A 20,768-nucleotide genomic window follows, 5' to 3' on the forward strand; every position below is an offset into this window, starting at 1 on the left:
TTCTTTAACTTCTGCATTCACCACCATTAACAATTACACTTGTCTTGACCGAGTTATGCAACAAGGAATCACAATCATTTGATGTTTGGTGGGTGGGGGGAGATGCCTTTCCTGTCACCAAGCCTCACCTGTTTCCAAAAGCAAGGTAGTATTTTCACAGAAGACTGGAATCGAACAACATCCCTTGTATGATGATGCTCATTTACATCTTCACCATGATGTCTAGATGAGAGTACATACAAACATCATCATCATTTACGGTCAGGCTGGCATGCTCTGGGGGTCAGGGTTTCATTTTCTGTCTACTAAATCCACTCACAATGCTTTGGCCAGCCTGGGGTTATAGTAAAGAAAATACCTGCGAAAGGTGCCATGCAGTGGGACTGAACCCAAGACCATGTGATTAAAAAGTTTCTTAAATGCATATAGAGAAAAAAATGATGTAATAATTTTAGATGAATACAAGGTTTAATAAACCTACACAAATATTGCATCTTATTTCACTTCAAATAAAGAGGCGAATTTATATTGTTTCCTTATTGATCTAGAAGTGAAATATAATAGGGACCAGCAGAGACAATGGAGGCTGAGAAACTGGTTTGTTGACCATCTAGTCACAAGTTCAAACTTTAATAAAACTACCCTGTGTGAGGAAAAGCATTTCATTTTGTCCAACTTAAAACAGGTAAGTGGCAAGTGATTTGAAATATTAGTCAACAGTACAAGCAACACAATCCAATAATATCAAGCACAATATTATAGAATGAATAACTTGAGGAAATGGATGCAGTTACATTGGCTAAGAAGGATTGTGAGAGAAAGCTCTTTGTTATTCTGGAAAAGAGATGAAGCAGAGTGAATTTGGTTGCTAGCAAGCTAATGTAACTGCTAATCTGAATACATAGCAACAACTTAGTTCATAGATCAAAAGAAATTAGCAACACCATATATAATTATCTATTATTGATAGCAAGAAAGAAGTGTAGAACAACCTGAACTAGTTCTTTTCTCTTCTCCTCAAAACTTCCTCCATTCAAAACAAATTCAAAAGATGACCAATTTGTTGATCATGTTTGGCACTAAGTAAACTCTGATCAAGCAGACTTATGATGAAAGGCATTCCAACCATGACCATCATCGAAATTCTTTTAGTTGTTTCAGTCATTTGACTGCAGCCATGCTACAGCACTGCCTTAAAGAGAATTTTTAGTCAAAGAAATTGCACCCCCCCCCACCGGACTTATTCTTTGTAAGCCTACTACTTATTCTATTGGCCTCTTTTGCCAAACCACTAAGTTATGGGGTCATAAGCACACCAACACCAGTTGTCAAACAGTGATGGTGGGGGGACAAACACAGACATACACATAAATATATACACATACATTGAGCTTCTTTCAGTTTCCGTCTACCAAATCCCCTCACAAGGCTTTGGTTGGCCTGAGGCTATAGAAGACACTTGCCCAATGTGCTATGCAGTGGGACTGAACCTGGAATCATGTGGTTGGGAAGCTACTTTCACAGCCACGCCTGCACATATCTACTAGAAAACACTATTCAAAGCAACCTATTTAAGATGGCCAGGGTGTCATTGGAGAGAATATTTGGCAGCTACTTATAGCAGGTCAAGTGACCATGATAAAGCTCACTCATCGGGTCATTTGGTCCTTGCTGTACTATTGAGCAACAGTAGTTAACTATGGCACAAGAGGAGCTAACTGAAGATAAACTACCAATAGATTTATTGGTAGTCTAATTACAGCTGCATCATCTTTATTGTAAAAACAAAGCTGTTGTTAATTATATAATCCATATTTAAGGAAATTTCACTAGAATATTCAGAGGCTAACCTTCAATTTAATATGTAAAACCGTCTCCATTTTCATATTTAACGTTTAACCCATTAGCATTTAAACCAGTCGTATCCCGCCAAAATATTCTACCTATTTTATGTTCAAACTAGCCAGAGTTGACCCCTTGCAACTACCCTACAATGTCATTCAAAAAATAAACAATCAGGCGCAGGAGTGGCTGTGTGGTAAGTAGCTTGCTTTCCAACCACATGGTTCCAGGTTCAGTCCCACTGTGTGGCACCTTGGACGAGTGTCTTCCACTACAGCTTCGGGCTGACCAAAGACTAGTGAGTGGATTTGGTAGACAGAAACTGAAAGAGGCCCATTGTATATATGTATATATATGTGTGTGTGTGTGTATCTGTGCTTGTCCCCACAACATCGCTTAACAACTGATGCTGGCATGTTTGCATCCCTGTAACTTAGCAGTTCGGCAAAAGAGACTGATAAAATAAGTACTAGGCTTACAAAGAATAAGTCCTGGAGTCGATTTGTCCAACTAAAGGCAGTGCTCCAACACGGCCGCAGTCAAATGACTGAAACAAGGAAAAGAGAATCACATCATTGAAATTTCAAAGCCATGAGATGGTACGTGATTAATTCGTAACGATGACAGAGTAATCTGAATGCTAAGGGTTAGCATCATGTCCTATATTACTATCATCATTTCTAACATAAGTTTACCATGCTGGCATTGGTTGCACTGGTTTCACTCACTGCTTGCAGATGGTTCTTCATCATATAATCCAGTAACAGAGAAAACTAGCCATCATTGTTCTGTGAATGTCATGTTTTTGACATGGTTTTTACGGACAGTCACTTCCATCAACAATGTCATGTTATTTTCGAATTCATTCTACAGATGTTGTGAATATTGGGATAAAATTACTTGCAAAAAAAAAAAAAAAATAAATAAATAAAGTCACCAATAAAAATGAAACATTCAAATTATATTTAATTGGTGACACTGCTGAAGATGACAGTAGTTTATCATAATATGCTGACCAATTATTTGAAACAAGCTAAAAGTTAACACAGGAAGATTAACATCAGCTGCTCTGTTTCAAGGATCTAATGTTTAGCAAATTTATTAAGAAAATATCTGCAGAACTATATCTCCCTACAATCAGCAGTGACTGAACATATTTTAGTGTTGGTCTGGATGCAGGGGCTGTGGCCAGTGCCTTCATTGTTAGTTCAACATGGTTTGTCTTGAATAGTTGCAAATTGAGGGCCGCCAGAAAAATGTTGGCAGAGAGGGGATTCCAGGAACCTGATATTCTGGAGAAAAGAGAGAGAAAATAACGGCTAAAAAAGAGATGGGGGGGCATGGACATAACATGGTTGACAAAGACGAAAAGTAGGAAGTGCCTCAATAAAGTGCACAAAATCAACCAGTGTTAGTTCTGGAAAGAGAAGGCTACCATAGTTGTAGAAGGAAAGTGAAGAGACTGCATGTTTGTGGGTCAGAGATTGCAGTGTATGGGTGAGAGGCTTTGTCCCAAACTGTTGGGTGGTTTCTTTTGGCTATAATATCTTTATGCTTAGCAGAAGCACCGTTCCAGATGTGGGAGAAGCACTTCATTCTGGGCCTCACTCAAGCTTCGTAGAGCTAAATAATTCTTTAGATAACAAGAATTTTCTATCCCTGAAGAGAATGGCTTTGTCTGTGATAGAGGCTGTTTGACGGCAACCCAATCACAGGTTCTTAGATATTCTGAGAAAGTTACTACAAAAAGGAAGAGACAATACTATGAACTTGCATGAATATGTCAAACAGTTTTCCTAAAACATACTATGGCTATGTCGTTAAGAAGATTGTAATAAATGTCCTATTTATAGTAAACTATTTTAACTGACAGATATTAGTGAGTTTTGGAAAAGTACAGTAAATAAACCACACAACCGGATACATTTTACCAAAATATATCTTTAAAAAATTATCAAAGCGTAACACAAGAAAATATGCCAAGTCAAACAGCAACCAACACAAGAAATTATAGGTGAATGTCATGTCTGTACTGGTTACATTGTTTTAGTTAGCTGTAGCTTATCAGAATAAGTACTAAAATGGTTTAGATAAAATCCCAAAAGACACGGCCTGTCTTGTCACTTTTCAAAAGAGGATCTACAAAACTGAAATGCCGTCTGGAAAACAAACAAACTATTGTTTCAGCGCAAAGAATATGAATTGGAGACAGCCATTTGACTAAACAGAATCCCCAAAGACAAACCAAGTCTTTTGGGAGTTTACCTAAATCCTTTTGTTAGGTAGTATTTAATATCAGCTGATACTTGGATAAGCTACATTTAACTGAAAGAATGTTGATCAGTAAATCTGAGAGGACATTCATTCGGTTGGAATTGTGAAAACTGACTGATGGCATAAATCTCAGAAGCCCCAGGAGAGATAGTAAGAATTGCCATTAGAAGGAGAAGATTCTCCATGAGATAATGCTGATTACATAGACATATCTACTTCATGCTAACTTGAAAAAGTGGATGGTAAATTTAAAACGACATTGCTGTCAATGGTGATGTTGCTAAATTTTATTAGTTCAAAAATTTTTGTAATCAACTTTTTTGATTCAAGATTTCCTTGAAGATGTTTGATTTGGGGATATACAACAATAGAAAGTTATGTTTTTTTAAAATACTTACTTTAATATCATTATTTTCCTTATCAATGTAGGTAAGGCCAAAGTAATCCTTTTCAAGAAGATTCAGTTGATCACATACTTTATTAAACAACTCCTGGCCTGAACCGTTTTTCTGAAGAAAAAAAAAAAAGATACAGATAAATTAATAAATTAAAAGCAAAAATATTATAAAAAAAGATCCAAACAATATACACAAAAGATTATATTTATAAAGAACTGGTGATGGTGCTATGTAAAAAGCACCCAGCACACTCTGTAAAGTGGTTGGCATTAGGAAGGGCATCCAGCTGTAGAAAGCATGCTACCTAATGCAGCTCCTGTCAAACTGTACAACCCATGCCAGCATGGAAAATGGATGTTACAGGGTGATGATGAAAGATACCCCAATTGGTGTTAGATGTTCACATCAGTCATCACACACAATATCATACTTGTCAAAAACCAAAGCTCTGGATCCAATGGTAATTCTTAGTAAAAAGATCAAAGACTAGTTTGTTGTCACTGTCTCCAAGATCATCGGCAAAATAAAACTGAGCAATGTAAGCAAACGAGACATTTATTTGTGGTGTTCTTGCTTTTTATGCCTCATATATATCCACTCATTGTATCCTATCTACAATGTGTTGGACTGTAACAGTGAGAGTCAAGTGACTTGATTAAGGACATAGAGCTGTGACAGTGACAAGAAAAGAACCAAGGTTGGCATTCTTGTCACTAGAATTCATTGATCTTTTTTTATTTGTATGTATGAATGGTGGAAAAAATATAATAAATAAAAGAAAAAACCCCAATCTGCATAGTCAACTGGACTTAATTGGTGTTTCTCTGTTACTAAAACAGTAGGGGACTGCATTTATGACTAATGTTGAAAACAATGTGAGGAAGACAAAATAGCATTGAGATTAAGAAAACTATTAGCAGAAACTAGAATAATAGTTATTAAGTCATCAAATTGTTTTGCTGATCTGATTGCACAGACAAATAACACTTAAGGTAGGTGAATAACTAGACAGGTAGATAACCAGTTTTACTGTACAGAAGAAAGTGGTACCCAAGAAAATTAGAAGTTACAATAAGAATGATAAATAAATTTCTCAACATCCAACTCACCAGTTTAAAATTTCACTAAACTACAACCATGTAAGTAAAGCATGCTACTTTGTGTGTCTGACTGAATATAGATACTACTTCAATTTTACAGTTGAACAGTTACCAATAGTAGAAAGCACAATGAACTAGCAAAACATAAATGGTGTTAACAATTTATGTGGAAATATTTAAAATATATGAAAACCATGCCAACGAGCACCCAGAGAAAGGATTATAAAAATGTAAGAAACTTCCAAGAAAAATAAAGTAATTAAATCCAGAAGTCTTTTACTCTTTTACCCGTTTCAGTCGTTTGACTGTGGCTATGCTGGAGCGCCACCTTAAGTGGTTTATACTCAAGGAAATTGACCCCAAGACTTATTCTATCAGTCTCTTTTACCAAACTGCTAAATTACAGGGATGTAAACACACCAACATCAGTTGTCAAGCGATGGTGGGTGGACAAGCATAGACACAAAGACACTCACACAGCCATGCCTGTGCCTATATTGGTAGCAAGAAAGGCGGCGAGGAGCTGGCAAAAATGTTAGCACGCCAGGTGAAATGCGTAGCCGTATTTCATCTGCCGTTACATTCTGAGTTCAAATTCCACCGAGGTCGACTTTGCCTTTCATCCTTTCGGGGTCGATAAATTAAGTACCAGTTCACTGGGGTCAATGTAACCAACTTAATCCGTTTGTCTGTCCCTGTTTGTCCCCTCTGTGTTTAGCCCCTTGTGGGTAGTAAAGAAATATATATTGGTAGCAAGATATTAAATTAGGTCTTTTTTTTTTTTTATTTATAATTAAATTTACAATAAGAAATTGCAACTATGTAACGAAGATCACAGACTGACAACAAAACGTTTTTCCCAGCCAGCTCTCTCTTGGAAACTATACAAAATCATGAAGCCTAGGTTCGTAATCTTGGGTAGTATACACATACATTTATTGTGCCTACCTGTTTCTGGTGTAAGCAAACAGAGAACATTCATTTATACACATGTGCAAAACTGTGTACCTTAGGGAGGCGAATAGTAACTAAGGAATTGAAATTATAATTAATGCTTTTCTTAATGAACTCATTAATGATTCATTAGTTTTCAATGTGTTTCAGGTGCTTTGTTGTATCCCCTAATTAAAAAACAAATTCTACACTACCACAGTTTATTCAGCTGGAAAATACCATTTTCATAGAAAGAACTCCCTATAATAAATTAGGGTAATGGGTAAACAGCCACTTTGGTCATGAATGACCATGGGATTGCAACTAGAAAGTTACCCTACCGAGGCACAAGTCTGGGCGAGGTTGTTTATGGAAGACCAGCAGTCACCCATGCATACCAGTCTTCTTCCCTCTCCATGCCACTGATGTTATCCAAGGGAAAGGCAAAGGGGCCGATACAACTTGGCACCAGCGATGACGTCACAACTCATTTCTTCAGCTGAGTGAACTGGAACAACGTGAAATAAACTGTCTTATTGAAGAACCCAACATACAGCCCAGTGCAGGAATCGAACTCACTACCTCATGAGTGTTATCCTGATGCTCTAACCACTGAGCCATGCATCTTCACATAATAAATTATTGCTCTATTAATGAGGAGGATTGCTTCCTCATCTACTTAACGTTGTTGAAACTAGAGTTAAACAATTGTGTTGTGGCTGTGACAACAACAACAACAACATTATTCCAAGTGCAATATACTTCATCTCAAGTATCCAGACTTCAAAAACAAACTGTTAACCCTTTGGCCTTCAAATTACTCTGTCAAACATGATACTTATTTTTAGAATGATATTACAGGGTAGGGGTGGCAGGCTGGATCTGGCCAGTTTTAATATAAAGCAAGTTGAATATTTGAGCTGGATAGGACCGGTTTAAACCCTAAAGGGTTAATAATTACATAACCCTGCATTTTCACAAGAAAAAAAAAAACAAAAAAAAAACGAGGGATCAATTTTTTATAAACACAGGTCGTTATTTAGCCCCAAGATCTTTAATCAAAGGTATTTTAGACACGATCATCCAGTCTTCTTTTTAAAATGTTTTTCTTCCTCCCAGACACAGTGTCATTATGTATTTTATTTTTGAATGAGCAGGATGTGACTAAGATTTAACTGGTATTTCTGCTACATTGATGGACCATCTAAAGGCTTTTGACATAAGCAACTTGAATACAACTGCATTTTTAAAAAAAACTTTAAAAAAACGTTTTACAAATATATTTGATTGTTATAGAAATAAACGACGTGCCAACAAATTATTAGAGAAGGCATTTCACAACTTTCTTGTGTTCTGAATCTAAAAATTGACATGGCATTTATATTCTGGCATTTAAAACAACAATCATTGAAATTTAATAATAGAATCTACCTTAAAACCTGACATCAGATCATATGTTAATTGTAAAGTTTGAGGCAGGGAGATATTCTACGCTGTCATAAACTGGGAATTCTGTGATTGTTTCATTTGCCCAATGTAGCAGCCAAATTTCCTTCAATAAACTTCCTACATGAAGCTACTTAAATAATTCTACAACATCAGATCAAAAAGTTTTATAAGACATTCTTATAAGTTACCTCCTGTGATTTGTGTATTTATTTTGATATCCCATTCAGTCATGTGTAACCTCATGTATTCTCATCTAAAATGGAGACGAGTACCAACACTTCCATGAGGCATGGTTGAACAATTGTGAAGATCACTTCACATAAAATCACCGGTTGCCTTATTAACCCACAAATAAAGTGTGTATATATATATATTCAATATATATACTGTATTTTAATGTGTATAAGGAACCCTTTTTGTCAAAAATTAGGTTAAAAAATATAGTACTACAATCCCTTACAAAACCTTTTCCAAATTTAAAGCCCCCCAAATTAGGGGGTTCCTTATATACGTTAAAATATGGTAGGTACAGCTACAGCTGTGTGGTTAAGGAGTTTACTGCAGAACTAAGTAGTTCTAGATTCAATCTGATATGGATGTGTCCATGTGTTTATGTTTACACTAAAGACAAGTGTTGTGCTGTGTTTCTTTATGTCCTGCAATTCAGCAGTTCCAGTAATAGGAATTGACAAAAACAATACCAGACTGAAATATTGTTGCAGTCCAATGACAAACTAATGGAAGAATAAAATAATAACACAACACTAAGTCTCAGGAGATATCTCACAAAGTATCAGGGCCTGTTTTATAGGTCATTATTTGAGAATACTATGTCCTGTATAAGAATGCAATACAAAAATGAAAGTAGAAAACGACAGATTTAATCCTATCACTAACTTGGTAAAGGCCATCTCTGTTTTCATGATATAAAACTTGCCTTTTTCCCAAAGTGTTCATATTTAAACTAAATATAACAGAACATTTTGCCACATTATCAATCCAAAATCTGGTGTTTGGATAACAAAATGTCAGTTATTTTACTAAATTTTAAAAACTCAATCACTTAGGAAGTGTATTTCATGAGAAATATCTTTTATCTTTTACTTGCTTCAGTCACTGGATTGCAGCCATGCTATGGCACCAGCTTGAAAGGTTTAGTCAAATTGACCCCAGTGCTTATTTTTAAGTCTGGTACTTATTATATCAATCTCTTTTGCTGAACTGCTAGGTTCTGGAGACGTATACAATCCAACACCATTTGTCAGGCAATGGCGATGGTAGACAACACAAACTGAAAGACATAAATGTACACACACACACACACACACACACACACAGGGCCAATAGGGGAGAGCTACAAATGCTCAATATAGAAAGAAAACACCAGTAGTGCTCAAAGGACTGGAACTTAAATCTGTGCAGTCTTTATCAAGGATCAGCTCCAAAGAGTAAAGAGTGGTTCTAAGAAAAATCCAGGTGAGCTGATATGGAGATAGTGATGCAGATATAAACGATTAGGCCTGATATATACATAGACATTTAAATACACATACATACACACGCATATTATATAAACAGGTCCCCACAGTTTCTGCTACCATATTCACTCACAAGGCATTGGTTTGCCTAGAGCTACAGTAGAAGACACTTGCCCAAGGTGCTGTCCAATAGGACTGAACTCAAAATCATGTATTTGCAGAGCAAGATTCTTTACACAGCCATGCCAAGACCTGATGGTCACACAAGGATTAAAATAAAGGGAGTGGATTTTTTGTAACATTACATTCTTCAGAGAAATGTATTCTGTGAAGAACAAGAAAAACAAATCACATTACTCAAAATACTATTAAAAAGTTAACAAAAATTCTTTCTTCTTTCATTAATCAAATCAGTAAACACACTGCTGCTTCTAATGGTGGGATATTCCACACTGATGGTACACATGGGATACACTACACTCTATGAACAGCTGGGTGAACTGGTTGATACTGTGGCACCAGTGATAAAATATAAGAGTGAAAAGGTAGACAGATACTGTATTGATTTGGTCAGCTGTGACTCCTACTAATCCATGTACAATTCCAACACTACTTTCTCATACTATGACTGTATATGGAGGAAGAAGAGACCAGCTAACTATACCTGACTGTTGCAGCTGCCTTAACAACAGGCAACCAAATTAAACAGAGCTAACTAGATTCTTTAATTAACACAACTTGCTGCTTAACAAGTCCAAATGTTTAAATATATCATATCAAAATCAACATGATATTAAGTTTCAATTTCTTAGTTTGGTGTTTTTGTGAAGTTGCTTAGCTGAGATCTTGATTGACATTAGGTATGGCTGTGAGGTTGAGAAGCTTGTTTCGCAACCATGTAGTATAGGGTTCAGTCCCACTGGGCATCATCTTGAGCATTTCTACTGAAGCCCCAGGCCAAACAATGCTGTGTGAGCGAATTTTGTAGAGGGAAACTGCATGGAAGATCCATCATATATATATATATATATATATATATATATATATATATATATATACATACATACATACATACATATTTAAGAATGTATGTACATGTGCCTTTGTGTTTGTCCCCTCAATTTGACAACCAGTGTTGGTTCATTTACATCCTAATAATTTAGTGGCTCAGCAAAAAGAGACCAAAAGAATAAGTATTAGACTTAAAAAAAAAAAAGTACCAGGGTCGAAAGATTCATCGAAATCCTTTAAAGTAGTGCCCCAGCATGGTCGTAGCCCAAATGACAAACAAAAGATAAGAGTTAAACATAAGGATGCAAATTAGTAAAGGGGTACTGACAGCTGCCTTCTACTTTCTTGTGCACATAGTAAGTACTTATTCTATCAACCAAAAAGGAAGGATTTGAAAGCGCCTTCCTTTTGATCATTGTCCTCTAAGCCATAACAGAAGAATTCAAGACTGGCGGCCCCTGGGGACTATTATAATACTGATGATCTTGCTCTCATAGCAGATTCTCTATAAGAGCTGCACTCAAGAAGAACTGTCCTCTACAAGCCTTGTGCTGTTGCCAAGTAAAAAGCATGCATGCTGGTGCCACATAAAAGCACCCATGCCAGTGCCACGTAAAAGCACCCATGCTGGTGCCACATAGAAAGCACTCAGCACACCCTGTAAAGTGACTGGTATTAGGAACCGCATCCAGCCGTAGAAACAAAGTCAAACCAGACTGGAATCTGGTGTCGCTCTCCTGTCCAACCCATGCCAGCAAGGAAAACGGATGTTAAAGGATGATGATGATGATGATGATGAATATGGTGACAAGAAAGGAAATATAATAGGACATAAAAGTTCTGTACTGTACTATTCATACCACCTGACTGTCACCTTATTAGTAATATATATTGTGAAAAGCCAAGTTGTAGAAATACCATTGAAAAATGGTTTTATGTAGACATAACAAGAGACAAACTGTCTGTAAGAACCTGTTCTTTTCAAAGCTATTGACTGAATTCATAGCCAAAAATACTACTATGAGATTTGAAACCTAAACTTGTCAGAGAGCTTTCAGTTGCTTGAATCTACTACATACATGGCTCAAGGAACCTTTTGTTAGACACACCTGAGTTGAAAGATGAGTCAATTGAATACAGGTAAAAAAACAGTCCTTGTTAAGTACACAATGACCTTTAGATTGTATGTAATAGTAGTTTGTTCTGATGGTCAAAAGTGGGTGCAGTCAGCCAACAGTCAGAAGTAGAGATTAAATAGATAGGCAGACAGATAGAGAAGAGAGAGGAAAACGGCGGGGGGGGGGGAGTAGGAGATAGAAACTGAGAATGTAAATATAGAAGCAGTACTTTTACAGGTGGTTTAATGAACATAAAGCATACTGGTGATATAAGTTAATAGATTTGAAGAAGAGTAGAGGAATTTACCTGTTGGTGTCCCTCCCTCAGATAATCATTAAACCAAAAGAACACATCAAGCAAACACCTAATGCAATCTCTTAAGTGTAACTTAATAACAGACAACATGCTGAATTATTAAATGCAAGAGAAGAGATGCCACTTGCTGTGTAACTGCACAGTACCTGGCTTCCTAGCAGCTAGAGAGAGAGAAACTCAATATTGAGTTTAGTACCAGCAAAACAACAGCACAACACCCTGCAAAACCCAAATTTCGACATAGTTCTCTCTGAGGATGTATTAATGATATGTATGTGTGAACACCAACGCTTCTCTGACTCATGCTATTTATTGTTATTTCTTGCAAAGTTACCCCAAAAAGTTTAAAAAAACAAAAAACACAGAAGATTATACACATATATCTTAGAGTTTACAGACACAGCTCCACTCCCCAGAGAAAACTAAGAGCTACACAAATTACTGCTTGTCTTGGTATTTCTTATCATTCTAGATTAGTAATTAGAAAATGGTGTGCCACTGTTAACTAAAGTGCAACAACATGTCAGTGTAGGTGGTTACATTTCGTGAATACGTGCAGTGGATAGCAGAACTGCTTGTGTTCAGACAAAATAACTTATGGCGTTTGGTTACAAATCTTTTTACACCGAGTTAAAAATCCATTTATGTTGACTTTGCTTTAAATCCTTCTGAAGTCAATAAATACTAATTATAGTGTTAATATAGTCAACTAAAAAATCCTTAAATACAATCAAACAACCAAAACTGATAAAATTATAGAATTTAACAGCAAATTTATTAAAATTATAATTGGTCATATATATGTATCAAATTGCATCATATTGTGCTCATAATTCAAACATGTTCTATTATGTTCATTATCATCATCATCGTTTAGCATCTGCTTTCCATGCTAGCATGGGTTGGACGGTTCAACTGAGGTCTGGGAAGCCAGAAGGCTGCACCAGGCCCAGTCTGATCTGGCAATGTTTCTACGGCTGGATGCCCTTCCTAACGCCAACCACTCCATGAGTGTAGTGGGTGCTTTTTACATGCCACTGGCACAGGTGCCAGACAAGGCTGGCAAACGGCCACAATCGGATGGTACTTATTACGTGCCACCGGCACGGAGGTCAGTTGGGGTGGTGCTGGCAACGGCCACGTTCGGATGGTTCTCTTACATGCCACCGGCACTGGTATCACAGCTACATTTTCCATTGATGTTGATCGATTTCGATTTTATATAAGCAAATAAATAGCCACTCTTGAGGAAACATGTAACATAACTGAAAAGCCGACTCCATTCTTATTTGTTTAATCTTATATGTGAGTGTTTATGAGAATTAGCAGAAATTACAGTATCTTGAAGTACATGGCGAGGAAATGGTCTGTGAATCTAAAACATTTTCAAATGCTTGCTTATTATATAGAATAGGTATGCGAGAAACAGTGCTTATATTTTTCCTGTTTTTCTAAACTGAGAAGGATTATGATAACAGATTTAGAAAATTAGTGTAGTTAATATTAAATTTATAACAAGTTGCTGCAGCTCGCAAGAGAGGAAAACATGGATGGTAAGATATATTTCCTAGAGAAATGGAGTTCTATATATTTGGAAGCTATATAAAAGCTTTTATAATGCATGTATATATGGGTGTATATTCTTCACTGATTTAAACTGATGCAGCTTATAAACAATGATGAAAAAACCAAGGGACAAAAATCCCTGTAACAAATAACACTAATAAAGACAAAACATGAGCAAAAATAAATATTTTGGCATAACAAAGGCAGACAGCCTGTTTGGCCCTTGAAATATGAAGTCACCCGGCATTAAAGGACCAACAAACATGAAAGAAACTGATGAGACACTTGATAGCAATTTAGATAAGTGTGCCCAGAGAACTAGCTAGAAACTGTACCGACAACAGTTATACTCCGAGTATTTAAGCATGTTGGTCTTCTGGTTTTAATATTTAATTTGAAAGACTCGCATCGGAACACCGAATCAGCTGGTAGACAAAACAGTGTGAAGTGGAGGAAATATTGAGACTGTATCGTCAATCAGTCGAGCTTTGGAAATATCCGTCCAGCTTACAACAACAGTTCACTGTTTGTGTGCTGCACAATAGGAGAAAAATCTGAATTTTGAAATGGGAAGGGAGTTTTGTACTTTCTGCACATTGAAATTTCTTTAACACGTTTGGAAAGCTTGTAAATATTCACTCCCTTCTCTTCAAGAATAACATACTTTCAAAGTATAGTGTGTGTGTGTGTGTGTGTATGTGCATTGCACACCCTAATACTTATCAGTGTTACTACACTCTCTCAATTTTTAAATATATAGCTTAATCGCCCTTAGTCTTGCCATCTAGCAAAATATGCTTTGCTGAAGAGGTCTAATATGACCGAAATCTATCCTGCTTACACAAGTTGGCTTTAAAAACCAGAACTGCTCCAATAAACATCAAATACAGATTTCGAACAGAATCTATTGGAGTTATCTCCCTTGGTTTTAAAGGCAAATTTTGTTTACTTATTTTTTATTTTGCCAATGTTTTTTGTTCTCCTGTTGGTATGTTGAATAGGGTGGATAGACGGGTAGATAACACAGAAGGCACATGTCACCACACATGTCAAAAGTTCAGGCTTTTGTTTGTGTTATTGAGCTACTAGTTGACGGGCATGTTATGAAGCGACGAAAAAGGGTTGAGGGTTTGACGAGGTGAGGTAGCCACAGTCAGGAAAGAAGCTTGCTGGTAAGCATGGCAAAGCTGCACAGTGGGGCCCCAGACCTGACTGGATCATGGCATTATTTTAAACCCCCAAAAGACTTGATTTATTTCAGAGCTTTTGATTAGTTCAAGAGTTTTCGTAAGACGAATAGAAAATCAATCAAAACTATCACCAAGGAGAGAAAAAAACAAAAACTGTAACAAAAAGGAAAAGAAATTAAGATATTTATTTTTAATCTGGTCTGTAATTAGGTGGAGTTCATACGACGGACTTTCGAAAAGGATGTTACTACCTCAGAGAGAAGAACGGGAAAAGGGGGGCAAAATATAAAATATAAGCGATTAAGATTTGGGGAATAAATTTCTTTCAGAACCAGAATTCCAGTAACTATGAAACATAAGAATAATTATAAGTGGAAGAAAACGGACTCTCAGTTCCTTAACCGTTTCCCTTCCACATGAAATAAAGACACCTACTCCCAAACTTCACCATCTTAAGGATAAGGAACACGGAGATCTATGATGTTCAAGCCCTAGCCATGAATGTTAAAGGGTGTCAGTGGTTGGAAATGGAAATGGAAATCGGAAAGACAGAATTTGTTACGGAAATTTCAACATTGAATCATTCATCACCGAACTGTTTAAATCATGCGTGAAGTTTGTATAATAACCACAAACACCAAACACCACCAACATTTTACTAACACTCGGTTGGAAGCCATTCCACATTTTACAACATTCATGAAATGAAAACAGCATGCATGTCACAACATCCCGTTCCGGCTTCCAGATTACCTTAAAAATTAAACGAACAACGTATGAACTGAAATGATTTGTGAAAAAATGAATAAATAAAGGGAATCAAGGCTAAAAATTGATGAAACATGGCGTCGAGCCACACCCTCTTTGTGAAGAGACGGAAGCTACCCGCGATGAAGAGATGATCGTTATTATCATCAGCACCACCTCAATGGAAACAGCAGGAGGAAATAGTTTTATTGACAGCTACACACAGGAGAAGCGGGAGAGAAAGAATGTCAAGATACATTAAACTGATTAATTTAGAAATTTAGATAAAATAATAATAATTAAAAATACGATAGATAAGTCTTTCGAAGTAACCGGATATTTATATCTTTTCTATTTCGTTAGTGTCCTACTCACTAAATTACTAGAATAGACGTAGTGTGTGTTTGTGTAAATATACAAGTGTATAATAAGGTAGGAGGAATAACAATCCTTTCTGTTATAGGCACAAAAACTAAAATTTCGGGTGGCGAATGGTCGATTACATCAATCCCGGAAGAAGAATGAAAGGCGAAGTCTCAACCTGGGCAGAATTTGAACTGAGGACGTTAAGAGGGACGAAACACTGCTAAGCATTTTCTCCGGTGTGTCAACGACCCTGTCAGCTCGATAAAAATAATTGTTTCCAAATTAGAAGAGAGAGGTTAGTCGATACCATCGACTCCAGTACATGACTGGTATTTTATTTTATCAACTCTGAATGGAATGTGGAAAAAAACTCCACGGAAATAGTTTCTAACAAGTCCCATGGCCTCAAATTTGGGGCACAGGTAAAGAATACGCACAGCCAGGGGTTTGGGGTTTGGGTTTTTGTTAGGTCGAAAACGGGTGGTGTGCGTATTCTTTACTTTCTTCAGCTTTTGTAGGGTTTCCATTCAAACAGATCGAACGTTTTACCATTATTTTTCCCTGCGGTTTCTGAATTACATCCAAAGCTAACCATTTATAAAAGGAAGAATAAATAGACACTGAGTCTAAGTTGAACCCAGTATACGTCTGGTATTTATTTTTAGTATATTCACCGAAATTTAATCTCGAAACGCTTCACGGTCCGTAAGTTGGCGGTTCGGCAAATAATATCGATAGATTAAGTGCCTGGCTTTAAAATATATATATATATATATATATATATAATATATATAATATATATATATATATGGCATAGGCATAGTTTCGCCGCATAGGCATAGTTTCGGTTGTAGTAGCACAGATTTCCGTCGATTTCCGTAAAAAACTTTTATTTTTTTACATAAGTAATGAGAGCGAAAGAGACTAAGAGGAAGCAATTTTATGACGAGGGAAGTTTGTCTTTGAAGTTACCGTCTAGGGGAAGCATTGATGTACATGTGTGTGTGTGTGTGTGTGTGTTTGATGGGGTGTGGGAGACAGACAGTATGTTGTGTAAGTGAAGTGCTTCTGTTAGTGTGTGCGAAGAGACAGAGAGAGTAATGTGTGAAAGAGAGAGATAACTGATTTTTTTACTCGGTGTATGTGAATATGTATGTCTGCATGTATGTGTGTGTGTGTAAGTACGTGTGTGTGTGTGTGTATGTATGTATGTATGTATGTATGGCCGATTCAGTGTTTACATTATTTCGAATTAAAACGAAAGATTACCTTGCGGCGCCTGTTTATGTAACATACTTACACACACACATACATAGATACATACACACACACATACATGCATACATACATATACACATACACCGAGTAAAAAATCAGTTATCTCTCTCTTTCACACATTACTCTCTCTGTCTCTTCGCACACACTAACAGAAGCACTTCACTTACACAACATACTGTCTGTCTCCCACACCCCATCAAACGCACACAGGCCGACTTCAAAGAGAAACCTTCTCGTCATAAAATCGCTTCCTCTTAGTCTCTTTCGCTCTCATTACTTATGTAAAAAAATAAAAATTTTTTACGGAAATCGACGGAAATCTGATCTACGACATACGAAACTTCGCCATATATATATATATAGATAAGTACTGGAATAGATTCGTTCGAATAAAATTCAAGGCGAGCCCCCAGCATGGCTACAGTCCACAGAGAGAGAGAGATTTATAGGACATGGGTACATACAAAATTCAATCAGTCTCCGAAATGAGCAAAAGTACTTATTTTGTCGGCCACAGTGATACAAATGAAAGCAAATCGTCAGAACGAGGAGTTGACTGAACAAAATATTTTTTATGGATCCACTTATTTCAACCAGGTTCTTCCACATGCTTTGAAACTCGTCAAAATACTACGTAATGGGAGATTAAAACATTGTCGTGCACATTCTGTTTAAGTGTCGTCTACAACATCAACGCTATCAAGCTGACGAGGCGCCTTTATACAACCGTTCATTATGCTAAAAATAATAGCTAAATACCCTTAAAATCATTCTGCTGCTTTGTAGTAAATAAATAAATAAATAAATAAAATGGAATAAAAAAAAGTTTATCAATGGTAGCGTAAAAGAATGGCAAACCAAATGCTTTAGCTATAAGTATTTTGTGTATCTATAAATAGGTCTGAATCTCTAGAATTATCATTCCTTCCATTTGGGGATTTCTCAGCACTACTTGAGACTGCCCAGCTCCCACCACCACCTTGAAATACACTGTACTTTGGACTACCTTTTCCAATATCTTCTTCCTTTTTTCTGAGACTGCAGGGAATGATTTTGAAGGGTATTTGGCTGCTGTTTCTAGCGTAGAGGCTCTTTAGTTGGTTTGTTAATGGCACAATTGCTTTTAGATTAAATCATGGGCAAAGTTCGGTCTGCGGGACTTTTTGAATGGCACACACCTAACGCAAAGCTGCCTTCAATTTTTGTTTTAGTAGTAGTAGTAGTGTGGCCTGCCTAATTATGAACCCAGTTCTCGAAAAAGGTTGCCCATATCTGCCTCAGGACAAGGTACGAAGTATGAGAAATCTTTTTTCCTAAGCAGCAATCCCCATAGAGATATTTATTGCCCATCATAAACCAGACCACTTCACTAACACAATGTACGTCATATATTACACTAATTAAATCATAAAATAATTTGAGAGAGAGGGGTGGGGTGGGGGTGGATAGCCTGAGTGAATGAGAAACAAAGGAGCAATATTGTTCAAAAGTGTTGGACACTAAGAGAAAGTTATGCTTATGATAACGATATTCCGTGTACTGTACACAGAGTCATGAAGGCACCGACCTGCAGGCTTGTTCCAGCTTGTCTGGGGTTTCACTACACAACCATTTTCTCCTGCACCGACAAAATTAAGAGTCACTAAAAATATATATGATGAATTAACCACAGTATACAACTGGTACCTGTCTTTTTACCTTCCACTTGTTTCAGTCATTGGACTGCAGCCAAAATGGGGAACAGTCTTCAAGAGTTTATTTAGTTGTACTAATCAACACCAGAAGTAATTTGTTTAAAGTCAGGTAAGGTGGTGAGCTGGCAGAATCGTTAGCACGCCGGGCGAAATGCGTAGCTGTATTTCGTCTGCTGTTACATTCCAAGTTCAAATTGTGCCGAGGTCGACTTTGCCTTTCATCCTTTCGGGGTCGATAAATTAAGTACCAGTTACGCACTGGGGTCAATATAATTGACTTAATCTGTTTGTCTGTCCTTGTTTGTCCTATCTGTGTTTAGCCCCTTGTGGGTAGTAAAGAAATAGGTATTGCTCTCTTTCATTGAAATGCTAAGTTACAGGGATGTAAACAAACCAACAATAGTTGTCAAATGGTGCATGTGTGAGGATGGCAAACACAAACTGAAAGACACACACACACATACATGCATGCACAATGGGTTTCCTCACAGTTTTTGTCAACTGCTTGGCTTGGGCTCTGGTAGAAGATACTTGCCTATGGTGCTGCACAGTGGAACAACCGAACCTGAAACCACAGGGTTGCAATAGTTTCTGTCACTCCATGATTGCTGCCTTATAACAATTGGTACAGGACCACCAGAATATGACACTGTACCATGAACAGAATTGGTCTTGGAATATGATTAGTAGTTCTTATTCTATTGAACCATGGAGGAACCAAAGGCAAAGCCAGTCTTTATCGTTTCTCTTATTTCTTTCAGTCATTAGACCATGGCCCTGCTGGGGCACTGCCTTGTAAAATTTTAGTCGAACACATCAACCCCAGTACTCATTTTGGCTTTTAAGCCAGGGGCTTGTTCTATCGGTGTCTTTTGCTGAACTGCTAAGGACATCGATAGGTAAACACCCCAACACTGGTTGTCAAACAGTGGTGGAGACAAACATGGCTACAAAGGCACACACATATACAAGGGGGTACTGGAAAGTTCCTGGCTTCAAAGGTATCATGAATGGTCTGGTTGGAGGCCCAACTCTCCGAGTTCTTTTACAGAGCTTAAAAAAACTGAAGGACCACTGCAATAAGAGTGTGAATCTGAGAGGGGAATATGTTGAATAAAGCCATTATTAACTGATCCTCTTGTATTTTCTTTTACCCTAAGCCAGGAACCTTTCATCCACCAACCCTATATATATATATATATATATATATATATATATGTATATATGTATATATATATATATAGGGTTGGTGCATAATTATTGCGGCTTTTTTCAACAAAAACATCTTTAAATGATTATTCCAGAGCATATTCACCATCCACTTCAATTACTGCTTTCCCATTTGCTTGGCAGACAGTCAGACCCGTCATTTAAAGATGTTTTTGTTAAATATTGTTCTTATGTATGTGTATGTTTGTGTGTCTGTGTTTGTCCCCCCAACATCGCTTGACAACTGATGCTGGTGTGTTTATGTCCCTGTAACTTAGCAGTTCGGCAAAAGAGACTGATAGAATAAGTACTAGGCTTACAAAGAATAAGTCCCGGGGTCGATTTGCTCGACTAAAGGCGGTGCTCCAGCATGGCCGCAGTCAAATGACTGAAACAAGTAAAAGAGTCTCAGAGCCCTTATGCCACTCAGCAGTCTCAGAGGACTAAAGAGACATGATTAGTACCATTGTTCTGACTAAATCACAGTCTCTTTCCTTGTTTCACATAATAATGCTAAATGCATTTCTTTTCCAAGTTTCCAGTTCATTGTTTGCAAGGAGAAGCAACAAATGAGTGAAATTGTGAATTAAGTGTCTACAACCATTTGAATGCAAATCGTAGACAGAAGTACAAATTTTATACAGAATTTCTATAACACTTTAGCAAGTAAACCAGTTATATCCAGCTCCCCCCCCCCACCATGAATTATGTTACACATTAGACTACCTTCTCCAATATCTTCTTCCATCTTTTGAAGGATACTTGGCTGTTATGTTATATATTAAAACTAGTCAAATTC

General features: G+C 37.0%; 1 protein-coding gene across 39 annotated transcripts in view; it reads right to left on the bottom strand.

Moving 5' to 3' along the window:
* LOC115218249 (neuroblast differentiation-associated protein AHNAK) overlaps positions 1-20,768 on the bottom strand; it is a 500,913-nt gene that overhangs the window by 119,920 nt on the left and 360,225 nt on the right. For all 39 annotated transcript variants that reach the window (XM_036508132.1, XM_036508129.1, XM_036508124.1 and 36 more), the window contains one exon: positions 4,515-4,625. In XM_036508132.1, coding sequence (XP_036364025.1) covers positions 4,515-4,625 — 111 coding nt within the window. The remainder of the gene's footprint in view (positions 1-4,514; positions 4,626-20,768) is intronic.

Source organism: Octopus sinensis, linkage group LG13 (genome assembly GCF_006345805.1).
Source record: "Octopus sinensis linkage group LG13, ASM634580v1, whole genome shotgun sequence".
In the NCBI taxonomy this organism is placed as follows: Eukaryota; Metazoa; Mollusca; class Cephalopoda; order Octopoda; family Octopodidae; genus Octopus; species Octopus sinensis.